At 52.6% G+C, this 26309-nt stretch overlaps 1 protein-coding gene and 1 long non-coding RNA gene across 2 annotated transcripts; one reads left to right on the forward strand and one right to left on the reverse strand.

The window, feature by feature from the left end:
- Window positions 1-6704: 6704 nt before the first annotated feature.
- On the reverse strand, window positions 6705-19154 carry CACNG8 (calcium voltage-gated channel auxiliary subunit gamma 8). Its single transcript, XM_072968742.1, has 4 exons — window positions 18862-19154; window positions 10471-10554; window positions 9139-9279; window positions 6705-7495 (listed from the first exon to the last, which is right to left on the reverse strand). The coding sequence occupies exons 1-4, from the start codon at window positions 19037-19039 to the stop codon at window positions 6744-6746; spliced, it is 1155 nt and encodes a 384-aa protein (XP_072824843.1). The 5' UTR covers window positions 19040-19154; the 3' UTR covers window positions 6705-6743.
- Window positions 15629-16112, forward strand: LOC140698415 (uncharacterized). Its single transcript, XR_012076200.1, has 2 exons — window positions 15629-15739; window positions 15905-16112. It is a non-coding gene; the product is annotated as an uncharacterized lncRNA (long non-coding RNA).
- Window positions 19155-26309: the final 7155 nt, after the last annotated feature.

Consider the following 26309-nt stretch of genomic DNA (forward strand, 5'->3'; position numbering starts at 1 on the left):
CTCTGGGGTGCCCACTGGGAGGGATCACCCGAGGGAAACCGTTTCCTGGGCAAGGATCTGGGCTCCCCTCTAGGGCTCAGAGTTTGGGGTACCAGGGAAGGGATCTGAGGTCTCTGTGTGCTTGAGAGAAGGTGTTTCCTGGCTTCTCTGGGCTCAGAGTCTAGGGAAGGAGGAGCTGGGTCCCCTCTGGGGTTCAGAAGACAAAAGACTGGGGTGGGGGTTCTGAAGGGGAGATCAGAATTACTTTTGGGTCTCAGAGAGGCCGTGGGTCTCCCCCCAACTCTCACAGGGGGAGATCAGCAGAGCTCTAGCTGGGGTTCAGAGAAGGGGGCTGGAGGCCTGTGGAATTCAGGAAGAGGGGATGGGATTTCTCCCCAGCCATTCAAAGAGGAGAGCTCAGAGAAGCGCTGCCCTGCGGCTGAGAGAGGGGACCAGTGGCCGAGAGACACAGTGGCGTCCAGAGAAGGCGGCTGAGGGACACCCCCAGGGCTCAGGAGGGGGACCTGGGGTCCCCACTGGGGCTCAGATGAAGGGGCTGCGGTCCAGACTGCGGCTCAGGAAATGGGGCCAGAGTCCCCCCGCGGTTCAAAGGACAAGTGGGACCCGGAAGGACTCTGTGTCCCTTTGGGACCGCTCGGCTCCCCTCCCCCCGGCTCCCAGGGCCTGCTGGGCCGGGATGGCTCCAGGCTCAGCTCCAGGCCAGGCGCCTCCCTCAGGCCTCCCGCTCCCGCCTCCTGGGCCGGGGCCCCTCTCCCTCTCCTGCCTCGGCGCCGCGGCGACCCCAGCTCCGCGATGCCTCCGGACCGTCGGGTCTGCACGCCGCCGCCCGCTCGGCCCGCCGCTCGGCCCGCGCCCCGCCTCGGCCCCATCCGCCCACCCCTTCACCCTCGCCGGCTATTTCGGGCTTGACCCTTAAATAACACCCGCACCTGTCGCCGGCGCCTGTCGCCATAGGGATCCCGGGTATTTTAAGGGGACGAGGGGGGGAGGAGGAAGGCTGCCCGGGGAGGAGGGGCTGGGGGCCGGGTCCTGACTTCTACTTCCTTAAGGGGCAAAGGCGGGAGCCAAGGGTCCTATCTCCTAGGTGGCAGGAGAGGGGACAGGGCAGGGAAATCAGTTTTGGTCCGGAGCAGGCCCGGCTGGGCTGGGCGCCTGAACTGCGGGGTCCGAGGGAAGAGGGGGAGAGATGCAGGACCCCTGGGTCTGAGGGAGGGGGGGGGGTTGGGCCTGGACCCCTGGGTGTGAGGGAGGAGGAGGCTGGGGGCCTGGACCCCTGGGTGTGAGGGAAGAGGGCTGGGGGCCTGGACCCATGGGCGTGAGGAAGGAGGACTTGGGGCTTAGAACCCCAGGCCTGAGGAAGGAGACTAGGGCCCAGATCCCTTGCATCTTGAAGGATGGAAGGGCAGATTCAGGCTGGCCTCAGGGAGAGAGAAGCTGGTGTCGGGGTGTGGGAACCAGAGCCATAGTCCTCTTTATCGAGTTTATTAGACGGGGCACCCCTGGGGGACCTTCCATGCAGTTTCAGCTCCCCCAGGGGCAGGGACGGGGACAGCCGTGTGGAATGGCAGCAGGGCCTGATCTTCACCCCTCACCCCCTCCCTCAGCCCCTCTGCGACGGCCCAAGTAGGACCCACCTTTCATCAACTCCTTGGCCCATGGTTGGCTGCTCCAGCCAGACCTGGTGGACCCTGGCCTTCTCTGTCCACCTGCTCTGGACGCCCAAGGGCCCAGTGATGCTTACACTGGAGCACGCATTGCCCTGAGTTCTGCTCTCTCCCCAGCCTGGGGCAGAGCCCAGGTACAAGAGAAACTCATCTCATTGTCCTCAGCACCGCCCGGCCCACACTCCATATACCCAGGAGGCCTTTGGAAATGTGCGTACCTGATTTGAATGAATGAATGAATGAATGAGCTTATGGATGAAGGGACGAAGTGAGGTGGTGATGCACAGACATCCCCTCCCAAGCTAGGGAAGGTGTCTGCCGCATTTCCTCAGTGCCCAAGGGCCCCACACCTCCCTTCATGTTTTGATTGGCTGATTGTCTTCAGATCTGAGCTCTCAGATCTGAGCTCCCAGCTCTGAGATTGCAGGGCCTGGCACCTGGAAGGCCCCAGGGACTGCTTCTTAAATGAATGAGTGAAACCTGTTCTTTGCCTCACCTCCCAGGGTCTTCCCAGGCCTTGGCAGGACCCAGAGGGGAATCCGAGAATGTGCCTGGGGCTGACAGCAACCTGAGCCGGGAGGTAGGCTGAGCAGTGCTGGGTGAGGTCCACGGGCACCTTCATTCTGAGAAATCAGACACCTTCCTGCAGCTCCCTACCCTGCCTCCTGAATCCATCTTCCCCTCCTGGCCCTGGGGTCTCCCCCATCTTTCTCCTTGCCTGCTATAACAGCTCTCTCCTTTCAAGGGGTATGTTTCTTTCCTCTGTCTTCCCTGTCTGCCTGTCTTCTTTTCTCTCCTTTCACAGAAAGGGTATGAACTTTCTTTGGTGGGAAAGCTCTTGTCACTTTCATAACCAAAGGATGGCCTGACCTCCCTTCCCCTCCCACAGTCTCTTGCTTCCAGTCACTCAGGCAGGACTCCAGTCCCCACCACTGCACGGCAGTGACCTCTTATCAGGGTCATGTTATCTAACTGACGTCCACTTTGCTCCATGGATCCCTCGGATTCTCAGCCTCATCAGCACCGCTGGCCGTTTCCTCCTGGTCTCCGCCTCCTTCATGGTCACTCCTGGCTCTTTTAACTACATCCTCCTCTCCCTCTGCCCCATGCAGACACCCCCTAGGTTCTGGCCAGAGTCACTTCTCTGCACTTACCTCCTACATCACCTCATCCAGTCCTGAGGCTCTAAATATGCTATCTCCTAAATGCTGACACTTCCAAAATTTATATTCGCAATCATGACCTCTCTCCCAAACTCTGGTCTCAGATATCCAGCTGGCTACCTGATACCCCAGCTTGGATTTCTCACAGGCATCTCCAACCTGTCATGTCCCAAGGAGTTTGCTTGATTCCTCCTACAAAAATCTTCATCCTTTCCCTTGGTGACCCCCTTCCAGGCCACACACAGCAGCACCACATAGCTTCACGTGCCCAGTTAAAAGATTTCCTCTTTCTCTGTGGCTTTTCTTTCCCTCCTTTGCTACATCCAGTTCACCACCACCATAAGCTCTCCCTCCAAAATCCCATGCCCTGTTCTCCCATTTCTCTCCATCCTCACCGATTTCACACTGGTCCAGGCCACTATCAGCCTCAACTGGACAAGGATGACAGCTGCTTAACTCCTTGCCTCCAGGTTTATTCCTAATTCTGTTCTCAACACAGCAGAGTGATTCTGTTACTTTGTTTTTAAATAAAAATAGAAGCACGTCATGCTTCTGCTCATCCCATCAAGTCTAGAATAAAATTCAGATTTCTTCCCAGGGTGACAAGTTCCTACGCGACTAGCCCCCAGCCCATGCTTCTGACCTCATCCTTGTTCATCTGCCCACCAGGGGGCACCCTGGAAAATCTATGGCTCCTCAGGGCTGTCGTGTTGCCTCTGGTGGCCAGAGTGCTTGTCAAGCCCTTCCCTTCTCAAAACCCTTGTTCCCTCTGCAGAGTCCTTCCTGAGGCACCTCATCTACAGTCACCACATCTTGCTCCCTTTTTAAAGCACTTCTCCGTAGCGGAAATTCTTACTGTTGATTGCTTTTCTCTCCTGTGAGTTCCAGGAGAGCAAGACCTCAGCTATGTGTTCACCATTCCTTGCACCTAGACTGGCCTGGAACAGATTGGTGCTCAATGAATATTTCTCAAAGATTGAAACAAAAGAAAAGAAATGGACCGTTCCTATACACAGTGCTTGCTTCTAAGTCTCTATATTTCTTTCTTGGCATATCCCTACATCTTCCTCTGCAGTGCCACCACTCCACATCTGTGTGTTTTTTTTCTCCCTTTTTTTTGCATCTCCCAAGACTTCTCTGTTCTGGTTTGTGCATCTTTGGGTCAATCTCTCATGTCCTTTTTTCTCCCTCTCCGGATCACCTTACTGTGTCTTTGACTTTTTTCCTATATCCCTGTGACTCACCTCGTTTTGGTCTCTGTTGCCCTCATCCTCCCCCAAATTCCCTCCTCCCCAACTCTCTCCCTTCTGCTCACCCTCCACCTCTTTCTTGCTTTATGTTTGGCCTTTCTTCTCTAGAACCAGTTAGGCACCCCCCCCCATTTGTCTCTTTTAACTCCACTTCCCCGGTCCCTCTTCTCTCCATCTGTCATTCCTGCACAAAGTTCCCCTGTTCCACTAGTCATATTCCACTCCCTACACTTCCCAGCATCTCTTTCCAACACTGTCCCTGTGGAATTCCTCCCTGGACCCCTGCCCTCCAGGCCTTCAGGTCCACCCACAGGGGCCCCAGCAGGAAGTTCCCAATACCCAGGTCTGGGCCCATGTCCCTCCTCTCTTCCACCCCTTTCTGCTGCCCTATGTTATCAAAGTAGAGGCTGGTGGAGCCCCTGGAAGAAGGGCATCATGGCTAACTGCTCCTCCGGTCCCCCGTCTTGTGTCCATGTCTGACTTTGCACCAGACTGGGAGCCCCTGGAGGGCACGACAGGCTCTGAACCCTCTCTGCACCCCCAGCATCACTGAGCACAGGGCCTAGTACACAAGGGAACTTGGGAAATATTTGCTGAGCAAATGAAGGGAAACCCACTAAGCGCTGTCCCTTCTGTGACCTTCACATCCACCCCGCCATCCATCTACCCCAACAGCCCCTTCCCAGCTCAACTGCCATCCTCTCTCATCTATCCCACAGCATTAGCCTCCCGTCCACCCCTTTCCCACATCCCAGGTGGCTCCCTCTAACACCCACGTCTGATCCTGCTCTTCATCTACTGAAAACTCCTCTGTATCTCCTGCCACCCTTAGAACAAAGTCCAAACCCCTCAGGCTGAAACCCCAGCACCTTTAGACTCTGGCTTCTAGCTGCTTCTCTGGTCTTACCTCCCATCCCAACTCTGACCTTCTGCATCCTGTCCCCAATCCATCATGCTCTTTCACCCCCACCTGGGGCCCCAACTTGTTCTTTTGCTACGAAAGCCTTCCTCACCCCCTTCATTACCTGGTAGGATCCTAATCATTCTTTTGAAACCTAGGCTGGCCCTGATGGTCTCCAGGAGTTTCCCTGAGTACTGCCCAGTCCTGCATTGGGTCACTCTGTTCTCTTGTTCTCTGTCCAGGGTGCCCAGCACCAATTGCTCTGCCTGATTTCAGTTTTTGACTCCTCCTTGGAAGCATCACTGGGGATCCTGATTCTAACACACTGCGTGGCATGTTAGGAGATGCTCAAAAATGTCAAGGAGTGAATGGCTGAATTAATGAATGAGTGAAACATGAATTTCAAACTCCCAGTGCTTCTCCTGCACACCAGACACCATGCCTACACTTCAGTATTTGTGTAATTATCTGCTTCCCTTCACAGAGTGTGAGTTTTAAGGGCCAGTACTTGTGTTTGATGCTGTATTTCAGTGCACCTCTGCCTCTCACCTTTGTCTCTGAGTTCTTGCCTCCCTTTGTATATCATTCATGTTATGATCCTGTTTAAAGCCATTCCATGGCTCCCCATGGCCCTCAGAATAAAACCTAAACTCTTGTTCTGACCTACAAGTCCCTGGGCAGTCTGGCCCTGTCTACATCTCCAGCCTCATCTTCCATCTGAACCTAGCTCACACAACATACAGGCGTCTTCTCCGGAAACTCTTCCTGCCCCAGGGCTTTGCATATCCTGTTCTCTGGCTGAGACCCTTGCCTCCAGCTTCACTTGGCTGGCTTCCTGCCATCCTTTCAGTGTTAGCTAAAATATCCCTTCCTTTTAAACTGGGTGAAGCCTCCCTGATGGAGCATTTTGGAACCTTTTTAATTCCTCTTTTGTCTTAACTGTAACTTGTTTATGAACACAGTTCTTTGATGAACGTCTGCCTTGTGCACAAGATGTAAATTCTCTGAGGACTTTGGGGACCCTGTTTGTCTTCCTCCCTTCCGTGGGCTCAGCATTCTCCACAATGCCTAGCACACAAACAAATTGCACATAAGTACCCAAATAAATTGTTCGTAAGTACACAATTAAATTGCTGGTAGTGAATGAACGAGTCCCTCTGTGTGCTTTTTTATGCTCCCTCCCTAGTGCCATCCTGGTACATAGCAGGTGCTTAATAAAACCCTTGTGGAATGATGAATGAAGAAGTGATGAACGCCCACGTCCACCCGTAGTCACTTTGCCTTTCTGTATCCCATCTCTTTACCTTTCTACTTATTTATATACAGCATATATATAGTTTGTAGGTATAACTCTATATTCATGTGTTCTGGGCCCCTCTCCAGGAGTTGGGCTAGGCTGGGAGTCCCTTCCTCCTGCCCCGCCCCCACATGCACACAGCAAAACATTAAAAAGAAAACATCTCAAACTGCAAAAAACACCACAGCCCTCCCCCCTCCCCCAACCCACAAAAAAATAAAACACGACGCTCCCTCCCAACGGCCCCCTCCCTTCCCTTCCCTTCCCCTCCCTTGGGGTCCCTGATTCGGAGGGTGGGGGGGCTCCCCCACGCCCGAGAGGCGGGGAGGGGGCGCGGGGGAAGGCCAAGCAGTCTCCAGCGCGCTCACGGGGAAGGAGGGGGGCGCCCCCGACCCCTGGCAGCCTCGTTGCACGCGCGCCCGCGCACGCGCCCCGGACACGCCCCCCTCGGCGCCCCCTGTCGCGCCCCTACACGGGCGTGGTTTTCCTGTTGAGCGTGTTGGTGTTGGAGGCCGCGGCCTCCTTGGCCAGGGTCCCGGGGGCCGGCGCGGCGGGCGCGGGCGGTGCGGGCGCGGGCGCGGCGGGCGGCCCGGTGACCGTGACCGTGACGCCGCCGCCCGCCTCCTTGGGGAAGGCGTTGTGCAGCGTGAGGAAGCCGGACGCCCCCCCGCGGTCCCGCTCGGCGCCCGCCCCGCCGCCGCCGCCGCTCCCCGCGCCCCCCGCCGCGCCGCCGTACGCCCCGCCGCCGGCACCGGCGCTCGCCAGCCCCGCGGCCACGCTGCCCTTGGACGGGTCGCGGCTGAGCGTGTACATGGAGATGTCCGTGGAGGCGAAGCCCGGGCCCCCGGCGCCGCCGGGAGACGCGTCCCGCGACGGCGACGGCTCGCTGGAGCGGGAGCTAGAGCGGGAGCGGCGGCGGTAGCGGAAGCGGTAACTGGGCAGACGGAGGATGGCCGAGGGGCCGCTCCCGCCACTGCCGCCCGCGCCCCCGCCGGCCTTGAGCAGGTCCGAGCGAGACTGGCAGTGCGCCTCGCGGCTGCGCTCGATGTAGATGTTGACGGCCAGCACGCCGATCACCTCTGCCAGGATGAACGACAGCCCGCCAAAGTAGAAGGACCAGCCGTACGAGTAGTGGTTCTTCTTCTCCTCGTCCCGCTTCGGGCCCGGCTCGCCCGCGTTGGCCGAGATGTACACGATCACGCCGATGATGTTGCTCAGGCCTGGGCAGGGACGGTCAAACGGGAGCCTCGAGGCCACCCTGGCCCGGTCCCTGTCCCCGCCGGCCCGATGGGCTAGGCCCAACCCCGGATAATCCAAGGACCACCTCTCGGTGGTCCATAACCCGCCCCGTCTGGCCCAGGCCCTGCTCCATGGTGGTCTAAGCTCTCCCCGTTAAGGTCTAGGCCCCGCCCCAGATGGTCCAGACCCCAACCTGGCCAGCCTAGGCCCTGCCCCATATTGGTCTAAGCTCCACCACCCGGTGGTAGGCCCCGCCCTAGATGGTCTAAATTCCTCCCCAGCTGGCCCAGGCCCCTCCCCAAAGGGCACCAGCGCTTGCTTTGGATGGTCCAAGCCCCATCTCCAAGCTAATTCATGTCCTACTCTGTTGGTCTAAAGCCCACCCTGACTGGTCTAAACTCTGCCCCAGCTGGCCCGGGGTCCACCCCAGATGATTCAGGCTCTCCCTTAATGGTCCAGACCCCTCCAGGATCTCCAAAGCCCTGCCCTAGATGTTCTAAACTCCTCCCTAGACGATCCAGATTCTGCCCCAAGATGACCTAGGCTCCACCCCCAGGTAACCTAGGCCACGTTCCAGATGGTCTGGATCCCACCCTGGATGGTCTAATTTCCTCCCCAGATGGTCCAGGCCCTGCCCTGGCTAGCCTAAACTCTGCTCTTGATAAGATGATCTTATCAGGGTTTCCAGGCCCTATCCTGATTGGTCTAACTCCACTCTTAAGGTTATACATCTTGGTTTCCCCTAGGGCTCGCCCTTTGCTCTTTTGAACTGTTAATGCGGTAATCCTGCTCTGACTCTCTAGGCCCTAACTCTTGATCTGAGCTCTTTCATGATTATCGTCTATTCTAGGCCTTCCCTATGCTGATCTCCTTTCTACTCTAAGCCCCCTCTCCAGTTTGCCAAACCCCACCCTCTGAGCGCCGAGTCCAGGCTCCTCCCCTGTCCCAGGTGTAGCTAGTCCCTCCTTTGGAGTTCTCCAAGCCCCACCCCCTGCAGATCTTGATCCACCTCCAAAGAATCCCCTGCTCTTTATGCTAAATCCTCCTTCTCCTCTGGATTCCACCCCTTCAAAAAGGCTCTGACCCCTGGAATTTCCCAGTACTACTCACTTCGAGTAGAAAGGGGGTCTTGCCCCTTAATGCCATGCCTCACTTGGAGTTGGTCTGGGTGGTTTCGCAGAACCAGCCCCTTCTCGCGTACACCCTGGTCCACGAGGCCCCGCCCCCTAGTGCAGACCACTCCCCATCTGCATCCAAATCACTTTCTCCCTCCAGTGCCGGCTCCGCCTCTCTATCTATAAGATCGCAATTCTGCCACAAGGCCCCACCCTCTGTCCAAAGCTCCTCCCCTTCCGTCTCCTGGACCGCGGGCTTTGGAGTCTTAACTCCAGGCATCCCCGATTACGCGCCAGACGCCAGTCTGTGCTGGGTTCACTCCCCCAGAAGATCGCGCGAAGGCGACACCTACCTCGCCCAGCGGGTGGCAACAGAGCTTGGGAAGAGCCTAGGAAGGCTTCAGGCCCCAGGGAGCGCCCCGGGCTGGGTGGCTTTGCAGGCGCGCGCGCGCGCACACTCGCACACGTGTGCGCACGCAGGTGGGCCGCCCCCTCCCTCTGCCTCTCACCTGCTGCCACGAACAGGATCCCTGCGCCCAGAATGATGTTCCTCTTGGACTTGTAGACCCGGGAGGCCGCCACGCACACGCCCCCAAGCAGCAGCAGGATGGCGCTGAGGATGGGGAAGATGCTGGAGGCCCGGACGACCCCTAGGGGGAGAAAGGAGGAGGGGGAGAGAGAGAGGGGTGGGATCCAGGGCGTCAGACGCGGCCGCCTGCACCTCGGCGCCCGGCGCCTCCTGCCTGCCTTGGTCTCCGCTTCTCTCTCGCTAGTTCTCCAATTCTCCCTCTTTGCCTGTGCCTATGTTCTGGTCCTTTCCTTTCTTTTCATTCTCTCTTTTCTTTAAAATCTATTTCTTGGTCTGATTGCCTCTCTCTTTCTTTGTCCTTTTCTTTCTTCCTTTATTTTTTCTCTCTCCTGGCATATTTGCCTTCCTTTTTATTTCTCTAGTCACTCTCCTTCTCTTCTTTTTCTCTGAACTTTTCTATTTCTCTGTGGACCCTCCTCCCCTCTCTCTTTTTCCTTCTCTCACGCTCTTTTCCTTCGTCTCTTCTGCGCATTTCTTTCCTTTCTCCAGATCCTCTTTCTGTCAACTCTAAACATCTCTCTCCCCGCTGCCCCTCTTCCTGCCAGGCTTCATCCTTCTCTCCAGATTCTCTGCTCTTCACCCCGCCCCTGCTCTCTGCCTTCGTCTCTTCGTCCTTTCCTCCTCTCTCCCTTCTCCCTCTCTGTCCCCCGCCTTTTCTGCCTGGCTTCATCTGTAGCCCTGAGTTTCTCCTTTTTCTTTCTCCCTCTCTTCTCTCTCGCTCTCGCTTTCTCTCTCCCTGTTTCTCCCCCTCTCTGCAGTCCTTTCCACCTACCGCCCCCACCCCAAACCCCAGGAAACCAGATTTTGCGATTTCTGAGCCTGGCTGAGGCCGCAGCCAATCATAATTCGGGATTTGCCGCGTTCTCGGGGTAGCTACCAATCGTAACACAGGCTTCCCCGCCCGCTCCCGCGAGTGGCCAGTCCGCGCCGCAGATTGCCTCACTGCCCCGGGCGCAGTGGCCAATCCCAGCCCAGAGCGCGACAACCAATCACCGCACTGAGTTGCCGTGCGTACCCAGGCCAGCACTGTGGCCAATCAGCTCCCGGGATCCCCCCTTGGCCCGCCCCAAGGTGAGAGGAGGGGGCGGGAGAGAGACCACTGAGCCAATCGGAGAACAGAGGATCTCAGTATCTGGGCTTGGACTGGCTGCCAAGCTCATCTCTGTGTGTCGATCCAAGTGCTGAGACACAGCCCCCTCTCCCCCTCCCGCTTGGCCAGTCCTCCCCCACTCTGTCCGGGACCCCCACGTACGGAGCAGATACTCCGCGCTGTCATGGTCGTAGTCCGTGTCCTCCGGGAAATGGTTGATCTTCACGCAGACGCCTCTTTTCAACCCTGGAGGAGGATGGGGTGATGGTAGGGGAGGGCGCTTAAGAGTGGGGGAAGCCCCGGCGAGAAAAGACCCTTCCCCCTCCTCAACCCCTTCTCTCGCTGGGCTGACTGGGAGGCGGGAAGTCCTGGCTCCTGAGACTGGGCAGCTGGGGCAAACTTTCAACCTCCCTGGACTCAGTTTCCCTAAAAAAGAGAAAAGGAAAAGAAAGAAAGAAAACCATCCAATACTCACTAAAAGGACACAAGGACCTTTGCCCTGTAACCTGAGCTGGGACACAGTCTCTCTGGCCTGTTTCTCCCTCTATAAGAAAGCAAGCGTTTGTTTTGGCAATGCCAAGGCACCCTTCACCGCGAAACCAGTTGAGTCTGAGTGAGTGGGAAAACGAAGAGGCCACGGGGGGCGAGGACTACATTTCCCATCAGGCGCTATGGCGTCTTGAGTCCAATTGTGAGGAGAGAGTAGCCCCAGTGGATCACTGGGGTTGTAGTTTCTTCAGTGCGGCGTGTGTGGAGAGGGATTCCCCGTCTCTCTGTGCGCTGCACCTGGAATCTTCCGGGAGGAGATGGAGTGGTGGGAGGAAGCAGAGACACGCGAGAGGGTGCAGTGTGCCTTCGGGGAGTCCTGTAGTCTCACCCTCTCCCTCCCGCCCAGAACCCTCATCCTTACATAGCTGGAGACGGATATATAAAAAGTATAAATATAAATACATTTCTCCAGGCTCCTTCCAACCTCCAGGCCTCAACCCAACAGCTGTGGAACATTCCACTCACATTCTTCACAGATGAAAAACTTACCCTTGCAAGCGGGCAGCTCACAGGCCCCTGCTTGAAGAAGCTTCCACGCCCACCCCCAACACAAACACACACACTTCCTGCCCAGGGTGGGTTAGTTCCCTCCGTGGGGTGCAGCAGCGACCTGTGCTGCCCCTTCCCCTTTTTAGCATGCATCGGGTTGATTTATGATCTTCTTCCTCTGCAAGCTGGGAGTTCCTGCAGGGGAAAGGCACAGGGTCTGACTCCTGTGTGCCCCTAGCACTGCCTGGCAGCAAGGAGGCCTCAAGAAATGCGTGTTAAATGAATGAAGTTACAAATGAATATAAGGATAGCAGAAGGGAAGATGTGAGACAAGATGACAGGGAAAGAAATGAGGGTAAAGAAAGAACTAGAAAGAAGGAATAAAAGGCAGTGAATAATCCCACTAAGAGCTAACATTTGTTAAGGGCTTCCCAGGAGCCCCATGAAACGGATAATGTTATTAGTGTCATGTAGTGGTCAGACGTGGGGAACTGGAGTCACACTGCTTGATAATGGAGCCCGAATCTATCATGTCCTTATTCTGTGACCTCATTGGCCTTACTTGGGCCAATCTTCTTCAGTCCCCTTTCCTACAACAAAAGGATAATAGGACCTACTTCATGGGGTTTGTTGTGAGCATTGAATCCAGACATAAAGACCTAGCACTTTGCCTGGAACACAATTAAGTGTTCAGTTGATACCACTCCGTATACCCATTGTCCAGATGAGGAAAGAGAGACATAAAAAGAGTTCATCAATTCACAGCTGATGGGTAGGGGAAACAGGATTCAAACACACAGCAGTTTGTCCCACTGGGATGTAAGCTTACGGGTGTTCACCACTGTCTTCCCAACATCTACAACAATGCATAGCATGTAGTAAGTGCTTAATAAATATTTTTATGAAAGAAAGATTGAATAGTCAACAAGCACATGGAAAGATGCTCAATATCACTAATCACTAGGGAAAGGCAAATCAAAACAACAATGAAATACCATCTCACATCTATGAGATGCCATCCCATTAGGATGGTTACTATAAAAAACCAATCAAACAAAACAGAAAATAACAAGTGTTGATGAGAATATGGATAAAGTGGAACTTGAGTGCACTGTTGGTGAGAATGTAAAGTGGTGGGATGCTATGGAAAATAGTACAGATGTTCCTCAAAAAATTAAAAACAGAATTACTATATGATCCAGCTATCCCACTTCTGTTAAATACTCAAAAGAATTGAAAGCAGGGTCTCTAAGAAATATTTCTACATCCATTTTCATAGCAGCATTATTCACAACAGCCAAAAGCAACCCAAGGGTCCATCAATGCATGAATGGATAAATGAAATGTGGTACATACATACAATGGAATATTATTCTGCCTTTAAAAGTAAGGAAATTCTGACACAATGCTACAACCTTGATGAACCTTGAGGACATTATGCAAAGTGAAGTAAATCAGTCACAAAATACAAATGCTGTATGTTTCCACTTTTGTGAGCTATCTAGAGCAGTCAAATTCGTGGAGACAGAAAGTAGAATGATGGTTTCCAGGGGCTAGGATAGGGGGAAAATGGGTACAGAGTTTCAATTTTGCAAGATGAAAGTAGTTCTGGAGATTAGACAGTATATGAATAAATTTCACACTACTGAACTGTCTGTCCTCTTAAAAATGGTCGAGATGATACATTTTACTACACTTCAAAAAAAGAGCAATTGAATGAATGAATGAATGAAGATACACTTTTGAGAGCCAATGCTTATCCATCAGCACATCGATTATGGTGTGGAGGGTACGTTCAGTTTCTCTCCTTTCTTGAATGGGGTCATAGTGCTTCCCTCCAATCATCAATGATAATTCACTGAGATTGAGCATAGAAAGTACACAGCATGCAGACTCAACAGACTAGACGTGACAGCAGTAATGTTAACTAGGACTTACTGAGGGCTAACCACACACCAGGCACTTGACAGATACTAACACACTCAGTATGCAAGACAAACTCGAGGGGTGCTAGGCAGTAACAATATCCCCACTTTACAGATGAGGAGACTGAGGCATGCAGCTGGAGAAATTGCTCAGTCCCACATAGATGAAGGCATGGGGAGGAGACTCAAGTGCGGCCGGCTCCAGAGGTGAGCATATTTTAGGCAGCTGAGCATATTTTAAGGCAATGGTGGCCATGAGTGCCAGCTCTGGAATCCCATGTCTGGACTCACATGCAGGGCTGCCACTTCCCAGCTGCGTGGCTTTGGGAACTTGAACACCCTTGAGCCTCGACATCCTCATTTGGAAAATGAGGATGGTGATATGACCCTATATGGTTTGATAAGAGTTCTGTGAAACACAGCATCAAGTGAAGAAAACGTGGGGGTTATGAGGCACGCCTCTGTGTGTTTTCTGACTGGTTCAGGGTCCGGCCACAATCTCTTTCTGGGCAGGGATGGCGGAGATGTGTCCCCGAGTCTCCCCCAGGGCCTGCCTAGCCCAGACCCGGCAGGGGGGGAGAAGGGGTGCGGACTGTACCCCGCACATGGGTGGCCATGTGGCTGACTCATTTCCCTTTCAGGCCCTTAACTTCCTGCTCTGGCAGACTCGAGTGATAATAATACCTTCCCCTGGAGCAATGGGAGGGATTCAATGAGATAATAAGACATGCAAAGTGCTGTGCACAGAGAGTTTATATAGTTGGCAGGAATCAACAGGCCGTGCGCCCAGGTTCTAGAAGCCTAGAACAGACTTCCTGAGGATGGGGCTAGACCCAAACGGATGCCCCTAGCCCTGGGTCTCAGGTACTTGAAATGCGGCAATTGAGATGAGGTGCGGGCGTAAAATATGCACACAGATTTCAAGCTCAGTATGAAGGAAAATGTGTAATATTTCATGAATAGTTGTTATACTGATAACATATTAAAATGATAATATTTTGGCTCTGCTCAGTTAAATAAACTATATTACTAGCCTTCATAGGAATGCATTATACTGTATAATTTATATTCATTGAATTAGATTCATTGAACCTTTCCCTTTTTACTTGTTTTAATGTCATTACTAGAAACATTTAAATCATATATGCAGGGGGGGAGGTATAGCTGAGTCACAGAACGCACACCTAGCATGCACGAGGTCCTGGATTCAATCTCCAGTACCTCCATTAAATAAATAAATGAACCTAATAACCTCCCCCCACCAAAAAAACTTAAAACCAAATAAATCATACACGCAGCTTGTGTGATATTTCTCCTGGGCAGTGCGGGGACTTCTAGGCTATCAAGGAAGGGAGGCACAGGGCTTGGTCACGTGACTTCCTAATAAAAAGAAGAACAGCAACAGAACGTAAACGACACAAGCTCGCCCTGTCTCGGTGCCTGCTGGCCTTTTGAATGCTTTAAACATACGAACTCATTGACCGCCTCCGTCACCCTGTGGGTTATGGGCTGTTAGAATCCCCATTTTACCAATGATGGAAACAAAGCGCAGGGAAGCTTAATGTATGGCCCAAGGTCACCTTTCCAGGCACAGTAGACGGGAGGTACCCAGTCAGTTTTATTTCAGAGTCTGTATCCCAAACACTGCTCTCTACTGTGTCTCTCAGAGACACTTGGAGGGACATGAGGAAGGATGTGTCCTGGGGACACAGCACCTTCAGGAGACAATGGCTCAGGGGGACCAGTTTCTACCCTCCTGGATCCCTGATGGAATGGAGGCTGGTGGATGTGTTGCTCTGACTCCTAGGAAACAAAATAGACTCAGATTCAAATTCAGACTCCACTGCGCATTAGCTGTGTGAACTTAGGAAAGTCGCTTCACTTCTCTGAGCCTTGTCTTCCACTGTTAGGAGATGGGGGTAATAATTCTACAGAGTGCACAGGGATATTGTGAGCATTCAGTGACACACGGATGACAATTACAGTAACAATAAAGCTGGCCCCTCCTTAGCACACTTCCTTTGACCCCCAGAACACCCACTTACCTCATTATTTTCCCAAAACCTCTGTGGTCACTCATTTCCCAGCTCCCTTTTTTGGTTTTTCTGTTTTGTCTTTTGTTTTTTGTTTTTTTAAATGGAGGTACTGGGGATTGAACCCAGGACCTCGTGCATACTGAGCATGCGCTCTACCTCTGAACTATAACCACCCCAGCCCCATCTCTCTGTCTTTTAATACTGGACTAACTCAGGCTTTAGCCTTTCAACTAATTTTTCAGTTTACTTCTGTCTCTGCCCATTCTCTAGTTGACCTCATCCATCCACATGTGATGATCCCCCCAATTTATATCTCCAGCCCAGACTGTCCCCAGAACTCTGGCCTCCAAGAGCATGTCGCTAACATCCTAGTTCAGGGGTCAGCCAGCTACGACCCACGGGCCAGACCCAGCCTGCCAAATCCAGTGAAGAGTGAGTTTCTTTTTTTTTTTTTTTAATGATTGAAAAACTGTCAGGGAAGAGTATTTTGTGGTATGTGAAAATGACATAAAATTCAAGTATCAGTGCCTGGAAATGAAGTTGAATTGGAACCCAGCCACGCTCACCCACTCACGCATTGTCTCTGGTTGTTTTCAGGAGTAGCTGTGACATAGACCACACACCCCCCGAAGCCCAAAGTCTTGCCTGTGCAGCACTTTGCAGGGCTTTCGCTGGACTGAGCCTTGTCCTAGAGGATACCCCGAACAGGCACCTTAAACCTAACATGTCCAAAACTGAGCTGGTGCTAGCTAGCCCTCCTCATAATAGATCAGATAAGAGAAAATAAAAGAAATACAAGAAAATATCAGCTGTTTCATCTGACGGACCCCACCCCATCCCCCATATTCTCCAGTGCTCAGTGCGCAGCCTTAGAGCAGTGACTGTCACTGAGGGGCGACTTTACTCGTGGTCTAGAGACAGTTGGCAGTTTGGGTGGTCACACTGGTGGATGCTGCTGGCACCTAGAGGCCAAGGATACTGATAAAAACCCTACCGTGCACAGGACCCCTCTCCCTCTGCCATCCCCCATCGCAACACAGAATTATCCAACCCCCAATGTCCAGAGCGTGGAGTTGGGAAACCCTGCTTTTGAGACACCCTGATTCTTTTCGCTCTCATGTCCCATATCTCACAGTCGCCCCATCGGCAGTTCCTGCCTGCTGCACCTGCAGGATACATTCTGAATGCGAACCCAGACTCTACTGCTCCCACCACAAAGAAGCCACCTCCCGTTTTCCCTTTTCCTGCTTGCCTTCCTCTCAACACAGCAGCAAGAGCGAGCCCCTTAACGTGTAAGCCAGTTCCTGTCATTCCTCCGACGTGGAGAGCAAATGACGTCCCAAGACCTGGAAGCATGTGTTATCGCTGTGACTCCGCCTCCCACCACGTTCCTCCCCACCGGCCTCCTCTGGTGGTCAGACACGTGAGCGCATTCCTGCTGCTGGACCTTGGCTATGTTCCTGCGACCTGAAGCTCTTCCCTCCAGAAGCCGCACGGCTGCACCTCTCCGTTCCTTCAGACCTCCCCTTGGGTATCACCTGCTCAACCTCTTTTACCTCCAGTTTCACATGCTCACCCCTAACACTTCCCGTCTCCAGCCTTGCTCTTTTTCCTCCTTAGCACTCAGCTCTAACACCCTAAATATTCCATTTACTTATCTCCCTTGTTATCTGCCTCTCCTTCTAGAATATAGACATAGAAAAACTGGGATCTTTGTTGTAGTTGTTCATTCCATTACTGTAACTCCAGAATCAAGAACGTGCCTGGCACTGACATAAATTCAATAACTAGTGGTCGTGGAAGGAAGGGATGAACAAATGGAATGATCACTCTGTGCTGCGCACTGTCCTAGGGGCTCCAGGATGCACAAGGCCTCACACTTGGCTCTGTGCCTGGTGCTCCGTCAGACCAGGGAATAAAGATGAAGTCAAACAGGCACAGAAGGAAGAGAGTAACATAATGAGAAAAGTGGATGGGGGTGAGGCGATAGGGACCAGAGGTGACTGTGGGGAAGTGGAGACCCCCATGCCTCATCTGAAGACAAAATTGCTGCTTGAATCCAGCCAATTCTGGCCACAGCAGACTACAAGTTCCAGGTTGTCAGATCTTCCATTAGTTCAAAAGAAGCTGGAAATCAGATTTTTCAATGTGCAATCTCTCTATTTTTAAATGTTGGCATCTGATTCAATTTTGGTTTCAGTTTTAAACACTCCACACTCCAGACAAAGCGTATCCACAAATCGCCTCCATCAGACCTGAGTTCTCTTGTCCCTGCCCCAGTCACAGCTGGGCGACCTTGGGCAAGTGGCTTAACCTCTCTGAGCCTCGGTTTCTTGAACCTCAACCGGAGGGTGGCACCCCACCCATAGGGTTAAATGAGATAATAACATTCTTTGCTCATTGAGAGCACTCAGCAAAACAGAGCGGGGTTGGGGGAAATAGGGAAAAAAGAGGTCTGAAAAAGAGAAGTGAAGGGATTTCCATCTTATTGACCCTGGAAGGGGAGCTTTGGGATTGGCTGGTCCCCCTTCTTCATGTTGCAGACCGGGACTGTAAGGCTCAGGAAGGTCACACGAGGGAGAGATGCACAGGAGGACTGGAACCCAGGTGTCCTGCTTCCCAGCCCAACAGCCCCATGACATGCGTCAAGAAATGGCAAAGCTGAGAGTGGGACCAAGGAGCTGCTGAGAGGAAGAGGGCTGGAGTGGGGAGAAGTGGGGGAGATGGGAGGCAGAGGGAGCTAGCTGGGAGGGAGGCAGCGAGAGGCAGAGCAGGACCAAGGGAAAGAACGAAGATGGAAATTAGAAGAGGAGGTGGCCTCAGTGTCAGGGAACGAGGTGTGGAAGAAGGAAGACGTCCAAGGCAGGCATGGGAGGAGGGAAGAAGAAACAGAGCCATCTAAAGGACGAAGGAGGACAAGGACCAGGACGGGAGGTTGGGAGAGATCCTGACGGGGGGCCAGATGGGTAGAGGCAAGCAAGACAAGGAGATCTGCGGGATGACAAGCCACAAAGAGAAAAGAGGAGAGGGCCATGGGTTATGGCCAGATGGGGCATGCCGTTTTAGGGTAGGAATAGCCAAAAATGAGATCTGAGGTCGGGGCACTCAGGGGCCCGAGGTGGGATGTGGGGAGAGAAGACGCCATGTGCCTGCATGAGCAGTGTCAAGATAAATGGGGAGAGGGGAGGAGGGGTAGAGGGCGCCCCGCGTGTAGGGAGGCCAGGCACCCGGAGGGGTGGAGGAGGGGAGGAGAGGGGCCTTTCCCGCGGACGAAGGGAAGGGACATGAGGGGGTTCCCCGTGGAGGAGGCGCGGCGAGTGTGCAGAGACTGGAAGGGAGCGTCGAGGGGAGGGGGGTGTTCAGAAGAGGGCCGGGGTGCAGAGAAGAGTGGAAAGTTCGAGAGGGGGGTGGCGGGGTGTGGGCAGGAGCGGGAAGGAGCTGGAGAAGGAGGCCGCCGGGTGGAGACCCCGGGAAGCCGGGCGGTTCGGGGGGGGGGGGGGGGGGGACGCTCCGACGCGGGGGGGGGGGGGGAGGCAGGGCCCGCCCCACCCTACCTTCCAGGCAGCAGATCCTCCAGAGGCCCGAGTGGGTGAGGCCGCCGGGGTCCTTCTTCTCGGAGGGGCCGCTGCCCCCGCGGTGGGGGGGCCCGTCGTCGCCCGCCGTGAGGTTGGTGGTGTTGCAGATGAAGGCGCGCGTGTAGAGCCAGTAGTCGGTGCTGATGGCGATGGTCATGAGGCCGAAGGCGGCGAAGGCGCCCACCGTCGTCAGCAGCACCTGCACCCCCTTCTCGCACCAAAGGCCCCGCTCTTCGTTCCAGCGCTTCAGCGACTCCAGCTTGACCACGGGCAGCCGGGGGGCCGTGGGCCACCACCGGGGCAGCGGCGGCGGGGCCGTGCCGGCGGCTGGGGAGGTCACCGCGCAGGCAGAAGTGGGGGGCCCGGGGCCGGGGCTGGGGAGGGGGCGGCGAGGAGGAGGCTGCGGCCGGGGAGGGGGTCAGAGGGCGGCCATGGGCGCCAGCTGGTGAGGGCAGGGAGCGAGATAAAGGATGAGATGAGCAGGCTTACCTCCCTGGATACCCCCTTCCCTGCCCCCCTGCCCCCCTACCCCCCACTTTTCCCTTGGTCGAAGGGACTCCTTCCACTCCGGTTCCCACTGCCTCCTTTTCTCTGAAAAAATCTTGTGCCAAGAAAGTCTTCCCACTAACCCCACTCTGAGAAATAGCCCCACCAATCCTGACAGTGGTAGGGCACGCCTCCAAGCGCCCCCCCGCCCCCACCACAGGGAAAGCCATCCCTCAGTCTAGCCCCCAGGGCTTCCTTCCCAACAAAGCCCAGTCCAGTTCCTCAGCTCTTACAAGACACCCCCCTCCCATCCATCACCCTTCTCTCATAAAGTTCTCACACTCCCTATCTTCCCCTGCAAGTCTCACCTCTTCACCTGTTTTGTCCTCTACTTGGGAAAAATAAATCTCTCAATCTCTCTTTAGCTAAAAAAGAAAGAGAAAGAAAGAAAGAAAGAAAGAAAGAAAGAAAGAAAGAAAGAAAGAAAGAAAGAAAGAAAGAAAGAAAGAAAGAAAGAAAGAAAGAAAGAAAGAAAGAAAGAAAGAAAGGAAAAAAGAAAGAAAGAAAGAAAGAAAGAAAGAAAGAAAGAAAGAAAGAAAGAAAGAAAGAAAGAAAGAAAGAAAGGAAAAAAGAAAGAAAGAAAGAAAGAAAGAAAGAAAGAAAGAAAGAAAGAAAGAAAGAAAGAAAGAAAGAAAGAAAGAAAAGAAAGAAAGAAAGGAAGGAAGAAAGGAAGAAAGAAGGAAGGAAGAAAGAAGGAAGGAAGAAAGGAAGGAAGAAAACAAACAAATAAACTCTCCCAAATCTTCCAAAGTAATCTTGACTGCACAGCACAGAAATCCACACAGTAACCACCACAACCACCCCACCCCAGTCTCCTCTGCATGAGAACCCTCTTCCCCACTCAGACCCCTGTGTCTCCAGACCCAGGTTCCCAACCTCCAAGGCACCTTGGAACAACCGGAGGACCTTTACAGACACTGATACTCGAGAAATTCTGATTTCATTGGTCTGAGTTTTGGCCCTGAGCATTTAGGTTTTTAAAAGCTCCCTGGGGGATTCTAATGAATGACCAACACTGTTGGACCCCCTGGTGTAGAAGAACCCCCCCCACTTCCTCTAACAGCCCCTCTTATCTTCCTTGGATGACACCCCCCCAACTATGTCTTTGACTCAAGGAAAATGCCCCTCTGGTTCGTTTGCTTCTAGGAGTCTTCCTAATCTGGCCCCTACTATCTCTACAACTTAGACAAACTCATCATAGCCATCACTTTCTCCTCCATTAAGAAAAATTCCCTCCGTGAGTTGCACGGCATTTTCTACTCACAGGAATCCCTTCCTCCAGACCCCAAGTTTCTCTCCATTCAGAAGTCTCCCAAGCTGTGACCTGTACACCCACTGCTGTCCAAAGAAATCCTCCCAGTCTGCCCAGGATCCCCCACCCCACCCCTCTGCCCTTCCACCACCTCCCACTACCTCCAAATCCCCTCATGGTAGCCCTTGTCATGGGGATGAGCCCCCCAATTCCAGACCTCCCCAGCTCACTTTGGCCTCCCACTCTCTCTTCAACTTACAAGATCCTCCCCTTACCCCCACCCCGACTTCTCTTGCGTCATGAAGAGTCCCCTGCATGCTCACCCTCTCCCCCTACCCGCTCTAGCTCCCAGCAACTCCTCTGCTCAGAAGAACCCCCCTTCATAGCTCCCCCAAACTTCCCTTCTTGGTAACACCCCCAGAACTGCCCTTTTATTTCACCTGTGCTGGAACATACGCTGGACACTCATTTTCCTTCCAAATTAAAAAAAAAAAATCCCCTCTATAGAGAGTGCCCCTTAGAAAAACTTGATCCACAAGACTACAACTCTCAACTAGGAATAATGGCCCATTCTGCACCCCACCAAGTGTCCACTCGTTTCCCTCTCCCACAGCATCCCACCACCGCACCCCCTGCTCTGACTTCTCCACCTTACCCCAACCCTCTTTCCAGGCACGTGTCCCTTACCCGCTTTCACCACTCACTCTTTCCTAGACTTCTTCCCCAAACCTGTTATAGTTTAGAGCCTGGAAGCCTTAGAGGTCGGGGTGAAAAAACAGTACTGGGTCCCAGCACCGGGGTGACCTTGGCCACTTCCTCTCCCATCAGCTGGCCCCTACTAGGTCTGTCCAAGGAGGGGTGCTGGAAAGGTTGTCTAGGGGGGTGTCTCCATGGCAACTGAGCCTAGTGCCCTACACGTGTGTTCCCTCCTCACCTCCACTCCCGCCTGCCCACGCACAGCCCCTGCCCCGGCCCCATTCACCAGTGCACCGGACCCTGACATCCCCAGCCTCCCTCTCCTCAGTTCTGACCCCTTCCTCTCGTTCCCCTCCAGAAAGATGCTGAGTTTCCTCTCCCCTCCATCTCTCGGCCTCTCCTCCTCGCATCTGTGCCCCCTCACCACCAGCACCACCGCCTCCACTGTTCTAGCAAATTTCTGCCTCCACCCGGGGTGATCCTGTGACCCCTGGCTGTACCCCTTCCCCTCCTGGGCCCCCTACAACCCGGGATAAGGAGGGGATGGGGAGAGAAGGAAATGAGGGAAATTCTCCATCAAATAAAGATTCGAAGATCTCTTCACGTTGTCGGTTTGGGGGCAACCCTGGTTTTAGGGATTCTTCCTTTAGTCCGTCCGTCTGTCAGTGACAGCAAAAAAGGAGGGAGCAGGGGACCCCAAATCCTAACGCTTAGGGATATGAGAGGGGTCACCATCCCTTCTCCCTCTGAAAGGGACCAGCTCCTTCCTCTAGAATTAGGGGGGTCACGGAACCTTCATTCCTCATCCACCCACCTCCGATTAATAAAAAAGATCTGTCTCACCTCTTAACGATAGGTCAACTCTCCGATGCACAGGGGAGGGGACGCTGAGCCCCCTGTCGGCACCCCCCAAGAAGAACCCTCGTGGCTCCCAATTCTCACTGCTCCCCCTCCCCCAGCAGCGAGGGACCCAGGCGTCCGACCTGGTTGGGGGGTGGAGATGAGGAGGCTTACGGGGAATGGGGCTGTCGAGGTGGGAGAGGAGGCTGAGGGGCAGCTCTGAGCTTGGGCCCCAAGGTAGAGGGGGTCGGGATGGGGAAAAAAAAAGGTGAGGAGACAATTTGGTTCTCGTGTCGCTGGGTAAAGTGCGGAGCTGGAGGACGAGAGAGGGAGGGAGGAGGGAGGGAGGGGGAGGGGAGCCGCTGAGAATGGGGGAGCCACGGAGAGGAGATGGATGGGGGGAAGGGTAGTGATGGGGGGGAAGGGTCTGGGTGGCAGAAGGAAGCTGGGGAAAAAGAGAGAGACCCAGAGAGGGAGGGAGAGAGACAGAGCCAGGAGAGGCGGAAAGACCGAGATCCAGAGTCGGAGAAACAGAAATGGGGGAGGGAGAAATTTGGGGGAGGCAGCGGCTGGTAGCAGAAGGAAGTTGGAGAGAGAGACACACACAGAGAGAAATATCCAGAGAGAAAAGGGGACAGAGACAGAGACAGAAACCCAGAGGCTGGGGGAGAGATGGGGGATGGGGAAAGATTGGGGCGAGGAAGAGGATGGGGGGATCGGGATCTGGGTAACAGAAGGAAAGAAGAGACAGAGAGTCATCCAGAGAGGGGGAGGAAAGACAGATGGGGAGAGACAGACAGAGACTGAGAGGATGGGGGAGAGAAGGAAAGAAATAAAAGGGGGAGAGAAATTGGGGATGGGGCAAAGGTCTTAGAGAAGAATTCGAGAGAGAGAGAAAGAGAGAGGGGGGAGAATGAAAGAAATTTAGGGGAGAGGAGTCTGAGTGGCATTGGGTTCCTGGAGACAGAAAGGCAGGTGCAAAAGGAAAGAGAGAGGTCCAAAGAGAGAGACAGATGGGGAGAGACTGAGACTGGAGGGGAGAGAGACCCAGGGAAAGAGAGACGGAGGTAGAGACCGAGGAGGCATTAAAAAGAAATTGGAGAAAAATAAGAGGGGGGCCAGGCTCAGCTGAATGAAGGAGGTCAGAGATAAAGGATACCCCTGCCTCCTCCCTGACCCACATCCCCAGCCCCTGATCCCTACCCCCATCCCCATTTCAAAGCCACCACCCCCACCCCCACTAGCCTCCATCTCTCCACAGCATCGCTTGCCGCCGCCACCGCCTCTTCCTGTCGTCATAGCAACAGGATCCAGGCGCCCAGCCAAGGCTGGCAACAGCGGCCGGAAATGAGGGGAGGGCCTTTTTAAAAGGACCCTAGGAGCTTTCCCCTTTCCCCAAATCCAAAGGGAAGCTCCACCTCCCCGGGCCATCCCACCATCCCCCTCACCCCTACTGAAGTGGCAAGGACAAAGATCCCCTGAAAATAAAATTATATTACATTAAACTTAGAAGGATAGCAAGCCTTTTGAATTTCACGAGTAATTTTTTTTTCCTTCTTACCCTCTATCCACCCCTTAGCTCAAAGAGTTAGATTCCCAGAAGACGGGGATGAGAGTGAGGAGAATAGTAGAATGTGAAAAACTTGAGTGGAATAAGTTTTAAAGAAGTCTGTTGGGGGTTGGGTCGGAGGACTATATCTAGAGGGTTAGAGAAAAATAGATTTGCGAGGTTTAGAGCTAGCCAGTGGGTAAAAGACGGGCAAACTCGAGGTGGAAAATCTGAGATGAGAGAAAGTTTGGTCTTGGGTTCAGACCTGAGAGATGCCTGAAGCCCCTGTGTGGCCCTGGCCAAAGCATTCTCTCTCTTCTGGACTCAGTTACAAGGGGGACAAAACTGTCTCTGACTAAATGAGAACATTGCTGAGGAAAGGTCTTTGCACACTGCTCTCGACAAAGTTATTTCAAGACTGTCTTCAGGGTAATGCTATAGAAAACTAAAAAGCTAGCCATCAACACAGACTTAGGGTAGGGATTTTGCATGCTTTCACTTTCTCGTGCAGTTTTTACAGAATCCTTGCAATGTGGACATTGATGTTCCCATATTATAGATGAACACACTGAGGCTTGGAGATGTACAGTGATTTGCACATGGTCTCCAGCATTGGCAATGAAACAGACCTTTTGTGGGGAGTTGCCAGGAATGATCAGCAATAGATGAACTTCAAAGCCACTCGACACACCAATCCTGTGTCAGCCTCTCCCTCTTGGGGGCTGGCAGAAGACAGAGAAGACCTGTGTTCCCCACACATCCAATTACCTCCCCCAGAGGAGCATCTCAGATTTCCACTGGAATTTCCTTAGGTCAGTTGACTTCATTCTCACCATGCCCCACGGGGGAAAGGAGTTTAGAGAAGCATTCTGACACCTTTGATTTAGAAGCAAAGAAACACTAGCCTCAAGGGAAGGGGCCTAGAATTCATTCATTTAAGAAACATATTTTTTGAGAGCCACTGTTCTTTTGCCGGGCAGAAGGATATAGCGGCGGACAATAATGCTAATTGATGTAAACTGAGTGCCGAATGTTAGAGACTGTAAGTGATTTGCAGACATGGACTAGGTCTTCTGGGTTCTGTTATTATCAGCCCCTATTTTTTTGGGGGGGGAGGTAATTAGCTTTATTTATTCATGTTTAGAGGAAGTACTGGGGATTGAGCCCAAGCCCTCATGCGTGCTAAGCATGTACTCTACCACTTGAGCTATACCCTCCCGTCTTACCAGCCCCCATTTTAAAGATGTGAAAACTGAGGCTGAGAGAGGTAAGCACATAGGTAGGAAGTAAAAACAGTGGGAATTAGAGTCAAAGCTTTGAAATTCCAGAACCAGTGCTATTTTCACTGCTTCTCTGTTCTTTGGTGGGGTGAAGGGAGTGTTTATATCCGAAATGGGGGAACTATAAATAAATAATAACAAAAACAGATACTTCCAAAGGGTGAAAACAACATGAAGATGACAAAATTAACCAGGGTTTCTAAACCTCAGGACTATTGGCATTTGGGCTGTGTAAGTCTCTGGTGGTGGGAGGGCTGTCCTGTGCATTGTAGGATGTCCGGTGACACCCCTGGACTTTACTCACTAGATGCCAGTAGCAAGGGATTGCAGTAAAAATAATTCAATCTGTTCCACCTCAAATACTGTTCCTTATTGGAAGTCTTTTAATATTTTCAGCTGTTTCCCCTCTTACTTGTTTTTACATCCCTAAATAATAATTATCTTCTAGATGTGTCAACATTATACACTGTAGATTTTTTTCTCTGATAAGTATTTAACTCATGTAGATCTCATTTTCCCTGCCTTCTTCCCCATATAGGTATATTTAGTTCTTCTACTGGTTAATCTTGTGATATTAAGTAATAGACTTAAATCATGTTTCCTTCTTTTAGAGGGCATATCTCTTCTTTTCTTTTCTTTTTTTTTTAACAGAGTTTTGAGACAGAATCCACATACCAAGAAATTCACCCACTTAAAGTGTACAATTCAATGGCTTTTAACTATAGTCATAGAATCATGCAAGCATCAACATTAGATCCATTTTAGAACATTCTCATTAGCTCAAGGAGATATTATACACCCCTCAGCCAAGCATCACCCTCAATCTCCCCACACACCCCCACCCAGCCCTAGGCAATCACTAATCTACTTTCTGTCTGTATAGATTTGCTGATTCTAGACAATTCATATAAATGGAATCGTACACGTTCCTTTGTGATAGGCTTCTTTCCCTTAGCATGGTGTTTCCACTTCTGTGTTATTACTTCATTTCCTTTTTATTGCAGAATAATATTCCATTGTATGGATATACCACATTTTACTTATCTATTGGATATTTGGGTTACTTCCCACATTTTGTTTATTATGAGTAATGCTGCCATGAACATTTGCATACACCTTTTTGTGGTTACATCTGTTTTCACTCTTTTGGAAGAGAATTGCTGGGTCATATGTTTATCCTTTTGAGAAATGAGCTAGCATCTCTGGACTTCATTCTGCAAGTTAGAAATAAGAGAACTACTGAAAAACCCTTCCACTCTTGAAA

This window comes from Vicugna pacos, chromosome 9 (genome assembly GCF_048564905.1).
Source record: "Vicugna pacos chromosome 9, VicPac4, whole genome shotgun sequence".
Lineage (NCBI taxonomy): Eukaryota > Metazoa > Chordata > Mammalia > Artiodactyla > Camelidae > Vicugna > Vicugna pacos.